This window comes from Anopheles ziemanni, chromosome 3, assembly GCF_943734765.1.
Source record: "Anopheles ziemanni chromosome 3, idAnoZiCoDA_A2_x.2, whole genome shotgun sequence".
Taxonomy (NCBI): Eukaryota; Metazoa; Arthropoda; class Insecta; order Diptera; family Culicidae; genus Anopheles; species Anopheles ziemanni.
The window spans coordinates 43,568,377-43,589,625 of NC_080706.1; the positions used below are offsets into that span (position 1 = coordinate 43,568,377).

General features: G+C 47.4%; 5 protein-coding genes across 5 annotated transcripts in view; 1 reads left to right on the forward strand and 4 right to left on the reverse strand.

Annotated features, from left to right (window-relative positions):
- The window catches only part of LOC131286133 (flotillin-2), a 190,045-nt gene that overhangs the window by 62,508 nt on the left and 106,288 nt on the right, over positions 1 to 21,249 (forward strand). The gene's annotated exons all lie outside the window — the stretch shown is intronic.
- LOC131288782 (glucose dehydrogenase [FAD, quinone]) lies at positions 10,127 to 12,115 on the reverse strand. The gene is made up of 2 exons (XM_058317957.1): positions 11,960 to 12,115; positions 10,127 to 11,869 (listed from the first exon to the last, which is right to left on the reverse strand). The coding sequence occupies exons 1-2, from the start codon at positions 12,113 to 12,115 to the stop codon at positions 10,127 to 10,129; spliced, it is 1,899 nt and encodes a 632-aa protein (XP_058173940.1).
- On the reverse strand, positions 12,303 to 12,686 carry LOC131286135 (knob-associated histidine-rich protein). The gene has a single exon (XM_058315026.1). The coding sequence runs from the start codon at positions 12,684 to 12,686 to the stop codon at positions 12,303 to 12,305; it is 384 nt and encodes a 127-aa protein (XP_058171009.1).
- Positions 15,828 to 16,245, reverse strand: LOC131286136 (uncharacterized). The gene is made up of 2 exons (XM_058315027.1): positions 15,936 to 16,245; positions 15,828 to 15,868 (listed from the first exon to the last, which is right to left on the reverse strand). Exons 1-2 carry the CDS (start codon positions 16,243 to 16,245, stop codon positions 15,828 to 15,830), a joined length of 351 nt encoding a protein of 116 aa, XP_058171010.1.
- The window catches only part of LOC131288789 (glucose dehydrogenase [FAD, quinone]), a 42,054-nt gene continuing 38,703 nt past the window's right edge, over positions 17,899 to 21,249 (reverse strand). The window contains exons 4-5 of the mRNA XM_058317965.1: positions 18,792 to 19,250; positions 17,899 to 18,039 (exon numbers count right to left, since the gene is read on the reverse strand). Coding sequence (XP_058173948.1) covers positions 17,899 to 18,039; positions 18,792 to 19,250 — 600 coding nt within the window. The remainder of the gene's footprint in view (positions 18,040 to 18,791; positions 19,251 to 21,249) is intronic.

The following is a 21,249-nucleotide window of genomic DNA, read 5'->3' on the forward strand; positions in this document are numbered from 1 at the left end:
CGCAGCAGTGAGACTAATGGCAATACTACACAAAAATCACCTGAACACTCGCGCCATCGGTTGCGCCGGTGGCTCGTAGTGGGGACATGTTTTTTCTACGTTACCGCCCCTTCCACTCCCGGCGTCTTCAGGCGCGAGCCGGGGCTCCTCCGGTGGTAATAATGCGCGAGGCTTACCGAGCTGCAGCGGTGTGTAGAGTCGTCTGCACCCGTTGGACGGTGGAAAGTGGTCGTTGTGGCGCGGGGTGGCCGCTTTATTTCTTATTCCATTGAGAGTGAGAGTGGAGAGATGAAAGGGCAGAAGAAAAACGACAAACGTTGCCGAACGTCCGCGGTGCTTTGAAAGTGAGAGTAAGACCCAACGGCGGGAGTAACCGAGGGAGCCATTTGTTTAGTAGGGTTTTCGGGGTGTACAGCCAATGGTTTGAGGTGGCATGTTCTCTTTGCTGGTGCTGTCGATGTTCGAAGAAGTGACTTGGTTGAGGCGGCTCAAGAAGACGACGTCACATAAACAACAGAGGCAACATGGGAGTGCTGTCGGGAGCAAACATTGCGCTAGCGAATGCAACCACATAATCTTCCCGGTCGGGACTAAGCAAGCGTACCTCTGGCCGGCCTTTACCTACCTTTCTTATCGTTAAGGGGTTTCCGATTTGCCCCGAAGTCCCCACCCAGCGATGGCCAAGGGTCCGCGCGTACATAGTAAAGTGGCTGGGATTTCTGGGGGACTACCTTTGTTAGGCCCTTCCGGTGTTCGCCCTTTTCCTCCGTTTTCGTGTCAAATTCACCCCGAGAAACGCACGCTGTCGCGGCACATTAGCGCATTTCGAGGTTATTTGGGTGTACGGCCTGAAATTTCTTCGGAAGCTCTTCGGGGAAGCGATGTGCGCGAGGGGTTTTAAACTGCTACGGTTTGGAACCAATGGACCAACGAAAACGTCCGGTAGCGGACCCAACTCACACACAGCAGCACAAAAAGTAGACACAGGCGCTAATCCGATTAATGATGCCTCGTCTCATTAAGCGATCGTTGGGACAGTTGTTTTATAAAACTGGAGCTATTTTCAAGTATTTTTATAGCCCTGTCTTGTACCACTTTGTAGGAATTCTCGAGGCGAGGGAAGCATATGAAGTCTTACTAGGAATCCTGTGGTGTTGGGAATTTTTATGTTATGCATTTAATTTCAAAATAATGATCTTGTAAAATACCAATTTATCTAATTTATTTTGAATAAAAAATTCAGTCTATGTTTTAAGAAGTAGATAAATTAATTAAATTCATAAGAATTCAGTATTTTCCATTTATTTTTGTGCGCTTTAAATACCAACTACTTCCCTTCAGAAAGGTTTTGCAGGAAAACGGCAATTTTAAGGCAAAACAAACGAAAGACTTCAACACCCAAACAAGCGACGAACGGGTAATTATATTTTTGTCTATATTTTTCCCCCGTTCGTCAGCGTTTTTGTAACCAATGTGACGCTCATAGGATGCATCTCCTCCGCCGGAGCAGCACCACACAAGCCGGCAGTGGGACGAGGTTCAATTATCGTGCTGGCGATAAGTCAGCAACTGCATAAGGCGGTAATAACCGAACGCGGCTGCGCTTCTCCGTGGGGTGTTTGCGCTGCTACCGGTCGTGGCCGTTGATGCCGGGTAATGATGCTGTTGGGGGAGGGGGCTCGATTCTTGCCATCCACGGTCGTGCACGTCGCCGTGGTGCGGGCACCGCTCCTGGAGCAAACGGTCTGGTAATCGGACACACAGTAATGCTTCCTAGCGCAAATGGCACTCATACATAATCAACCATCCAAGATCGATGCTGCGGCTCGCGTGTAGGCTGGCTGGCGGAGTGCTTTTTCTCTTCGGAGACCGCGGGACAGACGGGCGGGACATTCAGCAGCGCACCGTTAGCCTGGGCTGCTCCGCCAGCTGTTTGGGAGGTGATCTTTGGGCTTTTCCGACAGCAGCTTCTGGTGTGTTTACTTTCCTTCCTTCGCCGCAAGTTCTTTCTTTCCTTCTTTTCACCGCGCACGCTTGAGCGTTTTTTCTCGCCTTCAGTGGGGGGGTTTTTTTTTTCTCGACCCACTTATGCCGATGATGTAATATTGCTCACATTCCGCCAAAAGCACTTTCACTGGGAGCTTGCCTTGAAAGTGGTGCGCGTACTGGACGAGAGACAAGAAATAAAAAAAAGCAGCCGAGTGGAAAGAGGAAAAAGAAAAGGAACGGCATGTTTGCAAAAAGATGGCAAGCGAATGGCTAGCGGATTGATGCGCGTTGTACGAACTATTCGAGACATTTCGATGGGATGTATTTGTTTGCTGGAGTTCTTACGATTTGTATTTGGTAGGCTTATTCTTATAAAATGGTAATTGATTATTTTATGTTCATATAGTACATTAAAATTATCCTAAATTTGCTAATTTTAAAATAATTTTATTACATTGTTTCATGTGGAAATGATTGCTGTCTTTACTGTGTGGTTGTACTCGTTGCGTGACAAATCGAAACCGGAACGGTATACATTAATCCAAGGCGTTTATAATGCCATAAACGGTTTAGTAAACTATTCAAACTATAATTCCATACGTGCCGAATTTTCAAAAGATCGTTGGAATGTGTACTCAACAAACTCAACCAGTGCAAACAATTCGATCCCATCTCGTTTCAAAGACGCATCTCCCCGCTTCGGACCGCTCGGTCCGGTTCCGTCCGGTTGGCCCGTGGCCACCCCATGGTCGGCCAAAATCCGTTTGTGTTTGAGGTCGTGGCGCGGCGCTTACGAAACTGCGAAAATTTTCTCGATGATGCAACGGCACGAGAGCGCGCTGATGGCCGTGTTTGGCCTAGGCGTTTCTGATTTTGATCGATCGATTCCTCTGCCCCGAGCCAGAAGGGATGATGCTCGTGATGTGTGAGATGTGCACAATGGGAAAATAAGAGCGCTAGCGCACACGGCGATGCCGTCAGTCCGCGTAAAGAGGAAGAGCTTTACTTTTTGAAGAGCACTTTATCCAATGTGGAAATGCGTGTGTCTGGGGGATCGTCATTGTCTATGTCAGTCTTCCGGTAGCCGAACACTCGAGAGCTGTTACGAAAGGGTCGCTCAAGTGGTTGAGGTGGTGGATGTGGACTTAAAATACTTTCCGTCGTGCGTGCCATTTGGGAGAAATGGGATGTTTTTGCTAGCTAGTTTTTGTTTGTTTGTGCGTTTTACCTCTTTGAAGCTGCATGAAATTCGATTTCACGTTTAAATGATCTATCTAATTATGTTTGAAATTGGCTCTCGTTTCGACATAACAAGTTGGTGTTTCTTTATTTTTATTTATATTTATGGTTAATGATTCCTTTTAATTGAAAGATTAGGAACTGTCTATTTGTTCAATTGAAAATTTGGAAATATTTGCTTTAAACGCACAATGTTTCTCGTCATATCTTCACTTTTTTCTGTTAAGTATATTTTGCTTCGACATTTTATCGGATATTAAAATTTAGATTTATTTAACGTGATATTTAGATTCTAGTAAAAGGGAGAAATCCGCAAAATAGCAAATGTACATTTTATATAACACATAAGAACACAGTAAGTTTTCTAACATACGGGAGCGTGTAATCTTAACCCAATTTTTGTGTGGTAGTAAATTAAAGCAACTAACATTCAAGTTTTAAATGTATAAAAATAAACTTATTTAACTTATTAAAATTCACATGAAAAGCAGAAGGCCTCCTTTCGGTTTCCGCTTTATAATATATTTAATTTATTTGCATCATCATTATCCCGTTTGCTCATACATTACAAATATTTAACACTTTGAGTTCTATCTATGGCTATCATTTTCGTTAAGTTCTAAAATGTGTTTACCTCATAAATAAATTAAAATGCAGTATAAAAGTAATCAAAACCATTTTTTCTTTGGGAAGGTTATTCTTTGCTTAGGTTTTGAAATCGTTTGGTTTAATACATTTTATTGAATAAAAATGATTGTGCTAAAAATGTTTTAAAACACTGATTAAATTTAAAGATGAAAATAAACTCAACAAAAATTTTATTTTCAGCTGAAAATTACTATTTAGTTAATTTACCAAAGCAAATTATTACTTGATTGAGAGAAAATGGGGTTCTACCCTAAAGCTCGTAACTACTTTATACCTTGAAATTCAACAAATAAAAGATTTCTATTCTAGTCTAGCAGAATAGTTTTACTCATCGGTTAATAACTTTGTTGGGTGAGATATGGTTTCAATGCTAAGTTTCTATTTTCCTACGCTCGATGATAATTGTTTGTTGCATTTGGCGCATAATCGGCATATTTGCGGAAGCACTTACAATTGTGGGCGTGCGTGACGTTGATTGTGGGAAACGCGTTGCTGAGTGATAGCGATAATTTAACGATCGTTTTGCCGGGCCGCTCGTCGCTCCTCCCACCCATCCGCATCAGCTCGGATGATGATGCATTTCGCGATGCATTTCGTTCCGAATTGCAACATCCACCGATCGCGCGTTGTGTTACATCGTGAAGGGAACCATCTCGGCTAACTCCGTCGGATGAAGAAAGTGCCCATTATCATAAATGATTTTCAAAACATTATCAACCGCGGGAAGGGGTTGGGGGAAACATTTCTTTGCGTGGGTTTATCCGTGCGCTGCAGTCGCGCATCCCCGACGTGCGCTAACGCTGGAGCTGCATACAAACATGCTCCTCGCTCTCGACTGCATCCTCCAACAACCTACTGGACGTTTCGGTTGTGACGCAATGTGTTTCGCATGCGCGATCCTCCGATCGATGGTCGACCTGGCCGTCGGTCGCACCTAGTGGAACCGGCACGATACAACCCCGCCCGACCACGGCCGTGCTGGACGGTTGGACTCCGAAAAGCGGCCGACTCTGGTGGCTGGCACGTAACCGGTGGACTCCTAACCTAGCTGCCGCTTGCGAACACTGGGGTTTCCACCGTCTTTTTCTTCTTCTTCTTAGGTTTATGCCCCTCACTAGTGACCATTGCATGGGCGGCCTGTGTCTGTGATTACGCGCGAGCGGGCCCGCCTTCTGGTGCGCCGCTTAACCCAAGACGCCTTTAAGAGTGCGATCGGGGGTATCGCAGGAAGACGCGATTACGTCTACGGCGATGTTCACTCTCGCTCTCGGTTGTGCGGTTGCTGGATGCCGGTCAGTTTGGGGTATCTCCCGGCGGCTGTTATCGGCTGCTTTCCCAAGCGTTTAGAAGCGTCGGATGAGATAGGGCTGGCAGGAGTCATTTCTGCTGCTCGAGCGAAACATTCACGTGCGGTTGGGAATGTAAGTCAATAGGTTCCGTTTGGTTAGCGGAGCGTTTTGTTTTTATCTAAAGTCCGAAACCGCGCCTGTTCGCGGAAAAGGGATTGCACTTTGTGTGGCGTGCGTTGGCGCACGTACGCAACCGGGTGATAAAAGCATTGGTCACACTGAAGACAGAGCGTAGCGCGCTGGTAATAGCAAACGAGCACGTGCTCGCCGGTGAGTGAGAGAGAGGGCTCCCAGGATCACGTGGGGGGCACCCAGGGGACTTATTTGCATAATGCAACCAGAAATACCACCGCACAAAACGGTCCCGCTTCCCGCGCGACGCCAAACACGCATTTGCCGTCGTGGGTTTATGGGCTGCCGAATGGAACACGAGGGGTAGTGTAGAGCATAAACATTACACGGCCCCACCCGGTGCCAGGGTGCCTAATCCTACCCCTCCGCAACCGAGGGTGCTTTCATTAGTAACCAGCTAGCCGTTGGTCTGCTCTCGCAAGGTTAGGCCTTTTTTTACCCTTTTCCGATCTGACCGGAAAATCGGACGCTCGTGCTAATTGCCCGAAGTGCGTGCGGGTTGCGCGGGTTTGTACGCACACGGGGTGACAGTGGCGGATTGTATTAACGGTTTAATCATAGATATTTGAGTTCGAGTGTGCCGATGCGGTAATAATCAAGCGGAATAATTAATTCGCGCACACGCCGTTAATGACGCGGTGGATTGCTTTGCGTAGTGACGATTGGCGAGGACGATGGGATGCCTGATTAGTAATGTAAGGAATTATCCTCGCGTTCCCTTTGTTCCTTGTTATTTTTCTGTAGAGCTGCTTGGGGAAAATCATCCGGAAATGAGGCGGTAAAAATAATTAACAAAAAACGGAGAAACAATTATTTTTTCTCAAAGCACAATAGTATTATTTTTCCTTTTTCTAAACTGTTCTAGATTTGTGGTATTAATTATTGTGGTAATTACTGTTCTACTGTTTCTTCTTTTAACATCTCAAGTTTTTCTATCAGTAATACGAATTTTTCCTTTAAAATTGCTATCAATTTTGAAATTAATATCCGCTCAACTATGCAAAAACATAATATTATTTTTGTATCCTCTATATGCTTTATTCATATTCGATTTGCAACGCCTGTTTTATATTTAGTTTGTATGAAAACAAAATTGAAATGTATAAATTGTTTACTCTTTGAATAAGGTGTTGATTTGTTGTTGATAGATAAGCAAAACAGTTAGCACACGCCATCTATTATGATCGACCTTTTTTCATAACCTTTCGTTCTTTTTTTGAGGCGTTATGTTTTGTTAATCATCAATTGTTTGCAATAATTTTGAAATCTGTTTTTCGCATCGTGAGCATTGCAAAAGTAATTCGTTATCGAACCTCGTTTCGACCCACCGTTTGGCGCCAATCATCGACACAGGGTGCTGTTTTATTAATGTTTCAATCCCGGGCCGTACAAAAACTCGTCGCTTGCTTGTGGCTAGCGTGTGGTGGAGCAAAACAATAATTGGAGCTTGAAATATTTTACATTATTATGCGAAATGTGAAGGCTGTTTAGGGGATCGTTAGCGATTTGTTTACGTTTTGTCAGCGATTCAGCATGCAAACAAACGCTAGTTTTTATTATTAACATATCAGCGTCAATACTTACATGGTACGCGATGCATAGATTTTATCCTTATTTGAAATAAATTTGTTTGTATGCTTAGTATGTTTCGTGAAAATTGATGTACTATGCTTTATTCAATTTTATTAATTTTTAGAGTGTTTTCCAATGTTTGATTCAAAATATCTTATCTTTGGGTTGTTCTCTAACAAATCCCAATACTCTTATAAAATGATTGATGCATTTTACCAGATAGCTATTAAAGATTTCGACACATATGCGGAAAGCTTGTTCGTTAACAGTTGTGTGTTACTTCCTTGCATAACACTCCTCAAATGGTTCTTGTCAGTTCCCTGCTGTACTATAATTTGATTATATTCATTGCGGCATTCCATGTGCACGTTTTCCCCAGGATAGTCCAATCTTTCCGGAACACTCCCGTATTAGAAATCGGCCTTTTATATTCCGGCTTATGCAAGAGGTCTTATTACCAAGTACCCCCGTGGGGCGAGCGCTTTTCACCTATCGTTTCCATTTCAATCGCACCACGGACGACCGACGCTCGGAGTGCGTCTTGGCGCTGCGGATCCAAATGTGCCCAAAGTAGTTTCTATTGCTAATTCAAACGTCAGTCAAAGCCGGCGGTAAAGGAGGAACGTGTTGGGGAGGGTTTAAAAATCGGCAGTTCGGATGATGGTTGATGTGTTGCGGTTTTATTTCCTCGTACCTTTTTTTTCGGTCCCTTGTTCCACTTCGGCAGGATGTCGGCCAGACCCACTTGACGTGCCCGGTCCGTCGGTGTGACATTGTTCACGTACGCCGGCAACGGTCCCTTATGCAATTGTTTGCATCGGATTATGCGATCGCGGGTTCGCTCGGAACCGGACACATGCTTGCGTACGATTGCACACACCTCGGCGCTGGCTATCCCTGGGCCCCGGCCGGCGGTAACCTTGAAGGGTGTTACAATAATAATGTATGGTACATGGGTAACTTTAACCACAGTCGATGACTCCGGTAGCAGATGGAAGGTGACGTGACTTTCCTCACAATGGATTGTTGTTGTGGCGTGAATGGAAATAGGGATGATTAACATCAGGATGGGTGTACTGTATACAAACATTTTTTGCTTGTAAATTATATCAATTATTGATAATAACAAATGACAATTCAATTCAATGCAAAATACTATTTTAGTTTATCCCTTTTCAACTTTATATGAGACTGCAGTTCGCTCAACTCAGATCCCTTTTTAAACATAAGAAAACATTTACATCCTTAGTTAAGAATTAACATTTGATAAAATAAAGTTTAAAAAATATGTTAACCCAAAAAAACTACCAAAACGATTGAATAACCTACAGTAGTACAACTGACATTGGCAGGGATTTGGCATCTAAAATGCTTTTATCCTTTCATTTTCATCGTTTAGGATCCTTTGACCGCGCTCGGAAATGGTGTGTAGTTGCTGAAAGTTATGAAAAAAAAAATTATGTGAGGTTTCACTGCATTTGAGAAAGGGTGGCTGATCAGAAGTGTGTATCCCCTAGTTTTAAATTTTGACCTTTTTTAATATTTTGATCTGATATTGTTGCACTGAAATACTGATTGTAAACATTGAGAAAACACTGTAATTTCGGTACGGTTTTTTTCATTAAAGTTTGATTTGAAACTGTTCGTCAAACAAACGAGAAGCTGTTTACTGTTATACTATATTGCATACCTTGAGGCGCATGTTGTTAAAATAGTTCTTTTATTCTTTTGCATACTTCAAGGCGTGTTTGATCTGAATGTATTAAAAAGTTAGAACGTCGACTAGCCAATTATTTAGGAAAAAGGAAAGTGTTTATTTTTTCGCACACTGATGAACTTACTTTAAAAAATGGCAATACAAAATACACAACATATTGTGCCCCACATAACTTGTCGATTGCCGGACATAAATTGGGAAATATGTTACGATATTTGATCTGACAGTTTTACTCTGAAATAAATTTAAATAACTTTCTTTGGTAAAATGTGTCTTCATCTATGCTGCGTAGGCAAATCTGCTAGACTGAAATTTCCGTCATCGGTGATCGGTAATGCTGAGCATAGATGCACAAACACACACACAAATACGAAACCTGCCGCGTAGAATGTCTAATGAACTACGCCTAGCCATGCCAAATAAGGTACGTGCGCAAAGCAGGCCGGGAGGAAGAAAAACTGTACTAAAACACGTGCGCACATTCCTTACGGAAATGAGGCAAGCGTTGATATGTAGCGGATGCTTTTAGCCTACATTCAATCTAGATCGTGCGTCTAATCACGCTTTCATTTTCGGTGGCCCTGTGCAAGTGGTTACTCTGGGCGGTGTGCAATATAAATTTGGTATATTTTTTTCATTCAAAAATTATCTTCTTTGTATTCATTTCTTTTCGGATTGTGTGTTCAGTCGTTTCGTAAGATCGATTGAAGGAATTAATAGTGTTCATTATATCCACTCCATTTTTATTTATTGGTAACGTTTTCCATTGTACACAAGAACGAATGCTCCGATGTCGACACTCATGAATGTTTGATTGTTTTATTTGCTGGTTGTTCCCCCCGTTATGTTTCCTATCGCCTGTTTGTTCTTTTATTTTTTTTTGTCTCCGTAATATACACAACTCATCCACACATATTTTTTTATTTTTACAACAACAATCCATTTGGATTAACACAAACACACACACACACACACACACACGCACACACAATTGGCTACTGCTTATGAACGAGCTACAATTATATCTACTCTCTAGTGCTGGAGTACTGCGGGCCTGTTTTCTTCTTTTTTCCTCTTCCTTGCCTGTTTGTCGGTTGTTGCTCCAAAGGAAATTGTAAAAATTTTTCTAAAACAAAAAACTTCACATTTTTTGCGTTCACACACAATCACTCTCGTTGATGTACCGCCCCGCCCCGTCCGCCACTCCCCGGGAACGCCATTCCCGGTTTCGGCGGTGTTTGTCCTTGACGGTAGCACTACTACCTACTATACAGAACACATATGTTACAGCATGCGAAACACGACAACACCATGTCCCCCCTGCGCACCGCTTCCGGCTGGGCTTCCCTCGCCCTCTCCCGTCGGCCCCGTGACGCCGCAGATCGGCAGCATCGAATGTGTATCGATTATATGACTAGCTCGAGGTATGTGAAACCACCGTCCGAGGTACGCGGCCATGGGAGGCGAGGGTTTGGGGCGGTCACTTTTTGCCCTCCCCTCCGGCGGCCGTCCAGCCCACCAGCCGGCCCCAGTCCTCCTTGATCATGTCGGCCGCCTTCTCGCCGATCATGATGACCGGCGCGTTCGGGTTGCCGCTGATGATCGTCGGCATGATGCTGGCGTCGACGACCCGCAGCCCGGACACGCCGTACACGCGCAGCCGCGGGTCGACGACCGCCCCCGGGTCCCAGCTGGGGCCCATCTTGGCCGTGCCGGCCGGATGGTAGATAGTGAAGGTGAACTGCTTGATCGTGCACGCCCAGTACTCGTCGGACATGAAGGGCAGGTGGCGGCAGCCGGGCAGCGGGATGGCGTGCGGGCGCGAGTTGAACCGCTGGAAGGCGGGCGTGTACGACACGTTGATCGCGATCTTGATGCCCTCGACCAGCACGCGCACATCCTCCTCGTGCGCGAAGTAGTTCGGCTCGATCGAGGGCGGCACGAAGGGGTTGCGGGAGCGCAGCCGCACCCACCCGGTGCTCTTCGGGCGCAGCAGCAGCGGCAGGATGGTCCAGGTTTCCGCGTTCTGGATCGGCTTGTACACGGTGTTGTAGAAGCCGTCGCGCAGGTTCAGGATCTTGCGGATGTTCTGCCCGCCGTCCGAGTTGACCGAGCTCGGGCCGAAGTGGAACTGGATGTCGGGCCACTTGCCGGACGGGTCCGCGTACTTGGTGTTGACGAAGGCGACCCCCTCGATGCCCGGGAACGTCATCGGCCCACGCTCGTTGAGGAAGTACTCCAGCGCGACCGGCACGGAGCTGTAGCGCGACGTCTTCACCGTGACCGGCTGGTCGACGAGGAACGTCATCCCGCCGAGCCCGACATGGTCCTGCAGGTTGTCGCCAACGGGCAGGTCCGAGCGCACCGGAATGCCCACCTCGGCCAGATGGTCCGCCGGTCCGACACCGCTCAGCATCAGGATCTGCGGCGTGTTGAGCGCCCCGGCCGACAGCACGATCTCCTTGCGCGCGAACACGTACTGGCGCTTCTGGTGGCGCACGAACTCGACGCCGTACGCGCGGTTCTGCTCGTCGAACAGGATCCGGGTGACGTGGGCGTGCATGGCAATGTGAAGATTCTTGCGCAGCCGCACGGGCCGCAGGAACGCCTTCGAGGTGCTGCACCGGCTGCCGCGCCGTATCGTCGCCTGCAGCAGCATGAAGCCGGTCTGCTCCGCCCCGTTGATGTCCCGGTTCGGGTAGCCCATCTCCTCGCCGGCGCGCACGAACGCCACCGAGAGCGGCGTCCGCCAGGGCGCCTCCTGCACCGTCAGGTAGCCGCCGACGCCGTGGTACGGCGAGCGCGCCATGTACGGGTTCCGGTTGTCCTCGGATTTGACGAAGTACGGCAGCACGCTGTCGTAGCCCCAGCCGGTGTTGCCCGCCTCGAGCCACGCGTCGTAGTCGCGCCGGTTCCCGCGCACGTACACCATCGCGTTCAGCACCGACGAGCCGCCCATCACCTTGCCGCGCGGCCAGTTGCACCGGTCGCCGATCATCGCCTGGCAGTAGCGCCGGTCGGCCGACGGCGTCGTCTGGTACTTCCAGTCGTACTCGGTCAGCTGCAGGTAGCCGGCCAGCGACGGCACGTCCGTCACCTCGTTCTCGTCGCCGCCGGCCTCGAGCAGCAGCACCGACCAGTCGCCGATCTCGGACAGCCGCGATGCCACCACGGCTCCGGCCGAACCGGCCCCGATGACGACAAAGTCATAGTATCGCCTCAGCTGGGAACAAGAACAAGCGAGCAGAGCAGAGTGTCAGCAGAGTAATCTGGGAGTCGGGAGCTGCCACGCATGGGGATGGGTACTACTCACCGTTTCCTGGTCGGTTGGGTTCGTCTCCGGGTCCACACTTTGGTATCTATAGTAATTGACTCCTACAGCTAAAAGTGGTATGAGTGTGAGCAGTGCGATTGGCGTGTGCGCAAGTCCTCCAGCTACTGCCGCTACGGAAGCGAGTCCAAGAGCCATTGCACGCGTGCGGGTCGGTAGGGATTCTGCTATCGGGCGGCTAGGATGGAATGGGTGGAAGCTAAGGTACGCCTGGAGAAGAGCGCTTCACCGAGGATGGCCCCTGGAGTCACGCGCGGACTCTGTAGCTTCGGGTTTCTGTAACTCTCTCGCTCCCTCTCGATTCCCCGGCACCAACCCGGGGTGCCTAGATCCAGACGTCGAGATCCTGCTTCGGGTTCTCGGACAGTATCTTCGGCGTGTAGTTGCGGATACCGCCGGGGCGCACCTTCTGGAACAGCAGCTTTGCGTTGCGGTCCTCCTCCTCGATGTCCAGGTACGACTTGATGTAGAGATGCTCGTTGAGGTACTTCGTCTGCCGCTCGACGCTCTTGTACGAGGAGGCGGCCGATGCGGACGAGGCGGACGAGGTCGTCGAGGCGGTGGACGGCGAGCGGGACGGTACGGCGGACGAGGTCGTGGAGGAAGTCGACGAGCTCGTGTGGTGATGGTGATGGTGGTGATGATGGTGGTGATGGTGGTAGTCATGTGCGGAGGTACATCTGGAGGGCAGAGATTTCTCCTGGCCCATTTTATTGAAGCTCTAGGGGTGGGTGGGGTGAGGCGAGAGGAGAGGAGAGAACAGAAAAAAGAAAAGAAAGACAGAGAAAGTTAGTATAACGCTTGTATAGCACACGAAATACACCAATCAGTAGGGGCAGGAAGAACCAGCGCAGGTCCCGGGACGTCTACCACGCGCGTCCGCGAGATACCAGAAGATTCCCTTAAAGGGAGGGGGGTCTGATAGCGGCGACGCTCGAGTCCGGGCTTCAGGTTATTCATGTTCCCGGTGGCGATCGTAATTACCCGCCAGTAATCGTAATCCCATTAGGACTAACTGTTTCTTTGCCACTCGACAAAACTCCAAGCGAAGAAGAACACCAAGCCCCCCAGAGAAACTCAAACGAAACGAAACAACCAACTAGCTCCCTAAAGCAGCAATCTCCCCCCGGGGTGCGTCTGCGGCCTCATATGCTCGTGATGCTGATGGTGCTGATTACCGCTCGGCTGACCATCATCTCAGCGACCGAAGGTTGTTGTGCGTTACGTGATAAAACACTGGCCGGGTGGCACGTGGTTGATGATGATGGTGATGATGATGATTGTTGTATTTTGTTAATCGTAGAGAATGCTTGGGATGAACTTGAACGGCTCGTGGCGGAACAGCTGAGGGGTTTTTTTTCCGTTAAATATCACAGGAATTGAGGTCATTATAGAGGAGACCCTAACAAGTTCTTCCATTGGAGTTGAACATCTTCATTGTGACGGGACAGTAGCGGATGCAAACAAGCTTAAACATTCAACATTTGCGTCACAGTTGACGACTCAATTATTGTCTTTCTTCCAACTACCAATCCACGGACGATCCTTGAATGTAGGTCTCTATTGTAAAGCTAAAGTTATAGATGGGATTTGAAGTGCTGTTCATCTAATATCTCTTTGTTCTATTCAGAAGAACAACTCTAATTCAGAAGTCCGAAACAACAGTAGCCATTTATCCTTAACTACACCTAGTGTGCCTAAACTAGATAAGGTTTTTTAAAATAAAGTCTCAGTGTTACCTTTTTCATTTCGTTTGGGAAAGATAATGAACACTTTAAATGTTCCAAGGAAGATCCGGGTTCGCAATAGAATTTAGTACTAACTCACTATCGCCTTTTCACTTCCTTCGTGAGTTGATAGAATTCATTATTAACAGACTTGTCTCATTGAAAGTTTGTTTACTTCAGGGGAGATAATTTCGTGAATAATGGATTATTTTAGTTCGCTATATAGCCTCATCGGACTCTCCCCATCATTAGCACAATGATTCGATTTGAAGTTCAATCGGTAGTTCAATTCAGACCACAGGCAACTATGTGGTCCTGCTGGGCATATAAGTAGTTCGAATCATAGGGGATGGTATAATATACACTCAGTTCCTGGGCATCGCAACATCAGTCCAAGTTGTCAACGAACACCACCACCATGAGCAAGCTGTTCCGTTTCGCTTTCCTGCTTCTCACCAGCCTGGCAGCGCTCGCCTCCGCTCAGACGCAACGCACTACGCAGCCCCCTATAACCAGGAGTCCTATATCGGGTTGATTGATTCAACTCAAAACTTCAATGCTCTAACGACACGTTCTTCTGCCTGTTGGCAGTGACTAAGCTTCTGCCGATGATGAGCGAGCATGTGAAGTTGAAGTAATAAAATTGGAATCGATCAGTTACCAAAACGTTGCGAGTCGTTATTTATCTCCATCAAAACCTTAAACGTTGATTTATCTGTGTCTCTGTGAAGAACGAGTACATACATCCTTACTTCCCGGATTCCGTTTTGTACCTTAAAACTCCTTATCAAATTCCTTCTCTGGCATGAGTCTTTTTGGCTTTACTTGATACTTATGGCATTCCCTAACCAGTGATATATTATCGGAGAGTATTTCAAGTTCGACTGTATTATTTTCGTTTCGAGTTGCTAGCCTTGCGATGCAAGATTTAGCCCCAACGTCCTGCAAAGGTGAAAAATCGTCCCAAATTGCTCATTGGGCTGGAAAATTTAGAGGGGGACCTCGAGTTGCCTACCATAAACAACAGGTTACTTGGCGTGTGTACGGTCGGGACCTCGAAACCACAAACGGCACTTCTTTAGCCCGTAAATGATCGTGGATAAAGCTTTTCTCAATTCCTTCTGCAACGCTGGCGAGGCATCTCTGCCCTAGGGCGCGTGTGAGTGTGGTTTTAAGTTTTTAAACATACACACGCGCATGCAGTTTCACTCCAGCTCTAGCACAGGAAAATTCAGGCCCCACGCACGGCCGATGGTGCCGTGTTTACCATTCAATGTCAATAAGGAAACACTCACCAAAGCGTGGTCTCTCTCGGTTTCAGTGGTTTCATGACCACATGCCAGCGTTATATTATACCTCCCTGTGCGGGTCGCTCGGGCAGGCTCCCGTTTTCTTCTCCCTCCTCTTTTTTTACGAGGAGGGAAAAGCTTCATGTCGGACGGACCCAAGGTCTGGTGCAAACATAGTTATTTTACTTTGCTCTCCCCTCCTCTGCGTTATGTTTCCCTGTTTTGCTGCCCCATGTTTCCTTAACTTTTACTCTCTTCGAAAACGGACGACCGTGGTTCGTGGTGGCCGGTGGCCACCGGAACGATTAGTTAATGGTCACGTTTAATTAACGTATCGGAAAATGAAAGTAAAAGTGGCGGTAAAAGGTTATATTGAGCTATACGAGCGGACAGAGCGGGAAAGGGGCCCGAGGAGTTGATGACATTTGCGATGATGGTTTTATTGCCGAAGCACTTGCAGTAGCGGTTAAAAGAAAAGTAACTACTGGTTCATAAAACCAGATTTTAAAGTCATGTAAAAACGAGCATGTCTTGGATGCGAAAAGGAATTTATGAACATTTCCCGCCTATGTATCAGATCCAAATATCCAATGCTCGATATATGGCTTTAATAGAGTTTCTTGCACACCTGTAGCCTACATAGACAACTTCATATGCCAGTGAAACGAATCTATTTTTTTTTTGTGAAATCCATGCCAATGGAGTTTTATTGTTTACTCGTTATTATAAGCTAGTCGATGTTCTGACTATGTCAGTGATGTTAGGACGTGCTTGCTAATACATTTCCGTAGGTTCGTAGCGGTTGGTTTCGGTAGCGGTTGTTCGATGGACTCGTTAACCTTTGATTCCACGAGCGGCCAGGAGCGCTTGAACCTCTGTAAAGTTTATACGAAATGAAATATAATGTTCTTCAAGTAGTACCAACATCCGTCGGATGCTTACGGGCAAGTTTGTTTCCGTTCACGGGCGGCGCGAAGGGCAGTGCCTGCGGGGTTTGGCCGCGCTGCAGCTGGGCGCAGTAGTCGGCAACGGCCTGCGACGGCTTGGACAGATCCAGCGTGTACGTCTGGCCGTTGACCGGGTTGCGGATGGTGGCCGAGGCCTTCCGTCCTGCGACCGCTCCGATGATCTTCGGCAGCTTGCAGATGCACTCGGATAGGGTGGTGCACTTCACGTCGGTCGTGTACTGTCCGTGTACGGTGACTGCGCCAAGGCAGACCAGTGCCAGCACGATGCAGATGAACTTAGTCATTGTAGGGGTTTAGTAGAAGTAACGAACGTTGCGTGCTTGGTTCAGAGTACGGCGAGGTACGAAGCGCGAGGCTGACCTGTGTGTGTTCCGAAGACGACTTAAGTGCAATGCCGTGGCCAGGCGTTCGTTTTATACCCTGCATCTTGACTTACTAGATCTTTGGCCATAGGGGACTTCAAAGTCGTGAAGAAGTTCCGGTTAGGAAAAACCTTTTTCTTCAATAGAGTTGTGTGATAACTCTCCAGGACTGTTTCACTTCATTCATTAGAATTGGACTGCATTTTTAGCACACTACACATAGACAGAGGGGTTTTTGAGGTAGATTCATGTATAGCGCAAAACATTTTGGCAGATTCTTCACTGTGTAGACTAAGTCATCAAAGAGCAGTTCGTTGTTGCCTGGTGTAATTCTACCTCCACCTAGGAAACAGCTTCAATACTTGTTATTCATGTCGCTCTAGCGGCTTACGCACGAGTTTCTTTAAAAACTGACGAAAAACAATCAACCGCATAGAAATGCGTTGGGAAGTACCAACTTCGTGCGCACAATCATCATCATTTCCGGACAATCCTTAGCGCTGTTCCTCTGCCGGTCTATACTGCGCTAGTGACGTACTTTCGTTCAATTCGAAAGATGTTGTGTGCCGGTTGAGTTGTATAAAATGTACACCGTCGTCGGATCGAACATTCATTCAGTTCCTGGACATCCCGACTACAATCCGACTTGCCAAAACACACCGACACGATGAGTAAGCTGTTCTGCTTCGCCTTCCTGATCGTCGCCTGCCTGGCTGCGTTCGCCTCCGCCCAGTCAGCTCCCTACACCCGGCAGCTCACCTGCAAGGACTACACCAGCTGCCTGTGCGTATCGGTACCGCGCATGATCGCCGCTGCCAAGGGACGCGCGGCGACGGCCACTCTTACCAACCCGACCACCGGCCAGAAGGAGGTGATCGACCTATCCAAACCCATGAGCGATGAACTGAAAGCCCGTTGCGCTGCCGCCGTCGCGAGTCAGACCCCGCGTAAGGGTTAATTAGTACACCGCACAACTTCTGCACCCCCAACAGCATGTTACTTTGCCTGAAGCGACGTCCTCCTTTTGGCAGCGCCCAAACAGATGAGAGAGCTAGTGAAGTTTAAGTAATAAAATCGGCATGGATTCTTTACTACAAAGTGGCGTATCGCTATTGTTAGCCCCATCGTATGCTGTACGTTCATCCTAAATCGTTGGTTTTTCTCTGGGGCTGTGTAGGTCGTGTACCAACATGCTTGCTTTCTGGATTCTCTTTTGGTCTTATATATATACATATATATCGTGTAATCCTCTCATCCAGCCTGTTTTAGCGTGTATGATTCGATCAATCCTTTTATTTGAATTGACACTCAATTTCGGTTCTATCAAAATCTTGTTTTGCTTTGTGACATTGTGACAAGCGTAAGGTCTACGCGCAGTATTGGTGTTCTGCGGCAGTTTATTTGTAGTCCTTCAGGAACGAACAGGAGTTATCATCATATCATATACATGGCAGTGACCGTAATCTCAAAAGTGGCACTATGTAAGATCCGACTTATTATTCAACGTACTTAAGGGACTGCCAACTGTCAACAGTATTCATAGGAAACTTTGTAGAGAAAACTGCTCAAAATCTCTCAGCTAGAATGAGGAGCAGCAGCCCGTAGCGTTCCTTGATTTTGGTCGCCAGCCAGTCGCCATGTTTGGCTGCCTGTGTGCATGGTGCCTAACATCGTTATTGTCGTTAGATTAGCCTGTACAAGCCCATGATTGGCGAACTGAGAACCCGCGAACCCGAAACAACAAGTTGGGGTATAGCTGGGTCATCCCACAACTTCAGCAATATAAAACCAAGTTCCTTTGCATCGCCCTCCTTTTGGAGTTGCGTGTTTGAGAACTTTAAGTAACAAAATCAACATGGATTCCTTACCAAGGAGGGAAGAGTGTTGTTTCGTTATCCCTGATGCACGATAAGCAATTATCCCTAATGTGCCAAACGAGAGGGCCATCTTTTTAGGGAGTTCTAAACGATCGAAACGAAGTTAAGAGTTTCTGATGACCCAACGAGGTTTTCATCTGAAGATGCTCTGATGCTTTTTCATTCTTTATCAAGTCCGAATGCAGCATCTGAGAATGAAGCATGCGATTTGTCATTCAGTAAACTTATTCAGAACTTGTGACTTAGGTTCTTAGTACATTGAAAAACTTTGGTATTAGTGTATGTAAATCCTTGCAAACATGTACTAACATTGAAGGAACTATCGAAAATGCTCTTCTGAAGAGGGTTGTTCCATCTCCATTCCGTCAATGTTCATAGTACCGGTGAAAAATAAGCCCTAGTATCCCAAAACCGTTATATGGTCTAGAGCTAGCAAATCAGCGTATAAGAAAACAGCAAACACACAGGATATATAGGAAGCAAGGAAAAACACCCATCACACCAAAAAAGCAAACGTCTGTGCAGACACACTCACAAACCCCAACACACCCAAACACACACACGCACACCCTTGGCGCAAGCACCACTCACTCGGTAGTCCCCGCGGATCCCGGAAGTGCATGAGCTGGCAGGCGTAGCGCCACTAAGGGCTAGAATGGGCAGCAACGGCCCGTAGCGAACCTTGGCTTTGGTGCGTCGGCGGGGAACGGCGGCGGCCGCGGCCCGCCGCAGGTAGCTGGTGATCGGCGAGACGCTCAGCGGGGACCCCGGCCCGCCGACTGCTGCTGCTCCTCCTCCTCCTCCTCCAGCTCCTCCAGCACCTCCTGCCCCCGGGCCGGGTGGATGCTGCTGCTCATCGAGGCGCTCCGTCGGGTGGCCGGGTCGCAACTCCCGGTCCGGCGGCGGTTGGGGAGCGATCGTGACGGCTTCCGGGAACCCGGGTGCGCACTTCGGTCGTCGATCGGGTTTTCCCTCTCCCCCCGAAGCCGCAGCTATGACGAGACCCAATCGGTGCCGGGTGGTTCCCGCTTGCGGAAGAAGGTTGTCGTGCTGAAAGTAACGATCGGTCAATCGGCGTTCGTATTCGCTTCCACCAGCTCTTCCGCTGCGTCTGCTGGCGACTCCGCTTGAAGGAAATGGCGTCGGTTTGGAATATTTGGACACCGTTGTTTAGTTTTTCCCTCCCCTTCCCAACCCCCCGCCCTCTCGGCTCCACAGCGAAAACAGAGAGTGAAACTGGTCTGGCCGGCGTCGTCTTGGGGCAAGGCGAAGAAAATCGGAACCAAACATCTCATACCGCACGTAAACCACACACCACCGTTCCTCGTAAACACTTTCACATTCCATCGTGCAGCAACAAAGTGTGCGTGCGTGCGTGCGTGCATGCGTGCAAACCATCTGCTTTCGAACTCTGCGCCGTATCGTTTTATCAATCGATCGCGCAGCGACTCATTTCGTTCGCACCGATCGATCGGCCGATTTGGGGTTCAATTATTCGATCGCCTGCTCACCATGCACCACACGTGTTTATCGTGCGATCATGGAAGAGAGCGGCCCATTAGAAAGGCAATTGCGCCGGTTTTGGCTCGGAAAAAAGAATGCCGAATAATGGTAATTTGCTCGTTTTTTAACAACATAAAAATATAAAACAACGCCGCTCTTTAGCAAGACCTTTATAACGTGCTGAATAAAATGGGTATTTCATATATTGTTTCATGGTTTATGTTATACGGATAAACGTAGCAAAAGTATAAAATTGTTCAAACGTGGCAATACTTGCTTCGGGAGGTTAGGTTGGATTGACTATTTTCTATTTCAATTTTAACATTCCTTTGGTGCAAAAGAGTTTTCATATTGTTCATATTCATTTCATCTAATGCGAGCAACTGTTTATCCTTAAACAGGCTATCAATTCTTTTAACACGTTGACTGCCATGTCACCCAAAAGTGGGTGACAGCAGAAATCAGTTCTAAAATGTTTTTGACCCATAAATAAATGAAAATGAGATAAAAATTATAGTAATATTTAATATCAACTCTTTGGGAAGCTAAGGTATTGCTTAGGCTTCAAAAATCGTTGGATGATTAATTGTTAGAAACAAATTTTATTAAAAAAGATTGTACTAAAAAAGTCTGCTAAAAACGCTTGGCAGTCATCGTGTTTATCTATTGAGGCGCGTGTGGTACCGTTTTTCTTAACTTGAAAAGTTGCCCACGTTAAACGTTTATATTCTGAAGCGGCTCAATTTAAAGGAAAAAAAACTGTATCTCACCTTCAACTTCGCGCTATCGCATCAATAAGAGAGTCTGCAGAAATCGCGTATGGCAACGTGAAACAACATGCTCACTTTCGGGTATTTATTTGGTCAAACTATCTGCCGGAAATGCCCCTGTTGCTCGTGTGTTTCTGACACTTTCCGTTTCCAAGCCGGCTGGAGTAAGTTTCGTTGCCCATGAACGAGCTTGTTGCGGGTGGAAAATTGTAGCCATTTTCACTTTCATTAACGATCTCGAAAATAAGGAGGCGGAGTGGGAAGGCGGTAGCTCGAGTTTCATAGACTCCTTTGGCGCCTGTCGGCCCGTGTGAGCCATGCTAATGTGAGAGATTTTGCTGAAAGAAAACGAAAAACACCTCCAAATCGTCTCGAAATGGCCGTATCGAACGCAAAGTGCAGCAATCACTCTGGCATGATTGCAATCGGAACATTTGGCCGGGGCGATAGTTTTGGGAAAGACTTCCAATTTCTAATTGATCATTGCCTGCCAATGGCCCGCCGTCACTGGGAGTGTGGTTGGTACAGTTTTGAAACACAGACGTGTACCAAAATTGCTCGTGTCCGCGGTGGAATTTGGAGCAAAGAAATTGACCGCAAAACGTTCCGATTGGTGTGTCTCTGCACCCATCATCGCCATTGCGCCGCGATCGGTCAAGCTTCGATATTTCTTCACGACCGCTGGAAAAACGAGCGTGCCCAATGGTGAACCTACGAACGTTGGGCAAATTTCGAGTGGGACTTTGGGTTCCTTGCCGAAGGTCTTTTTCTTTTTC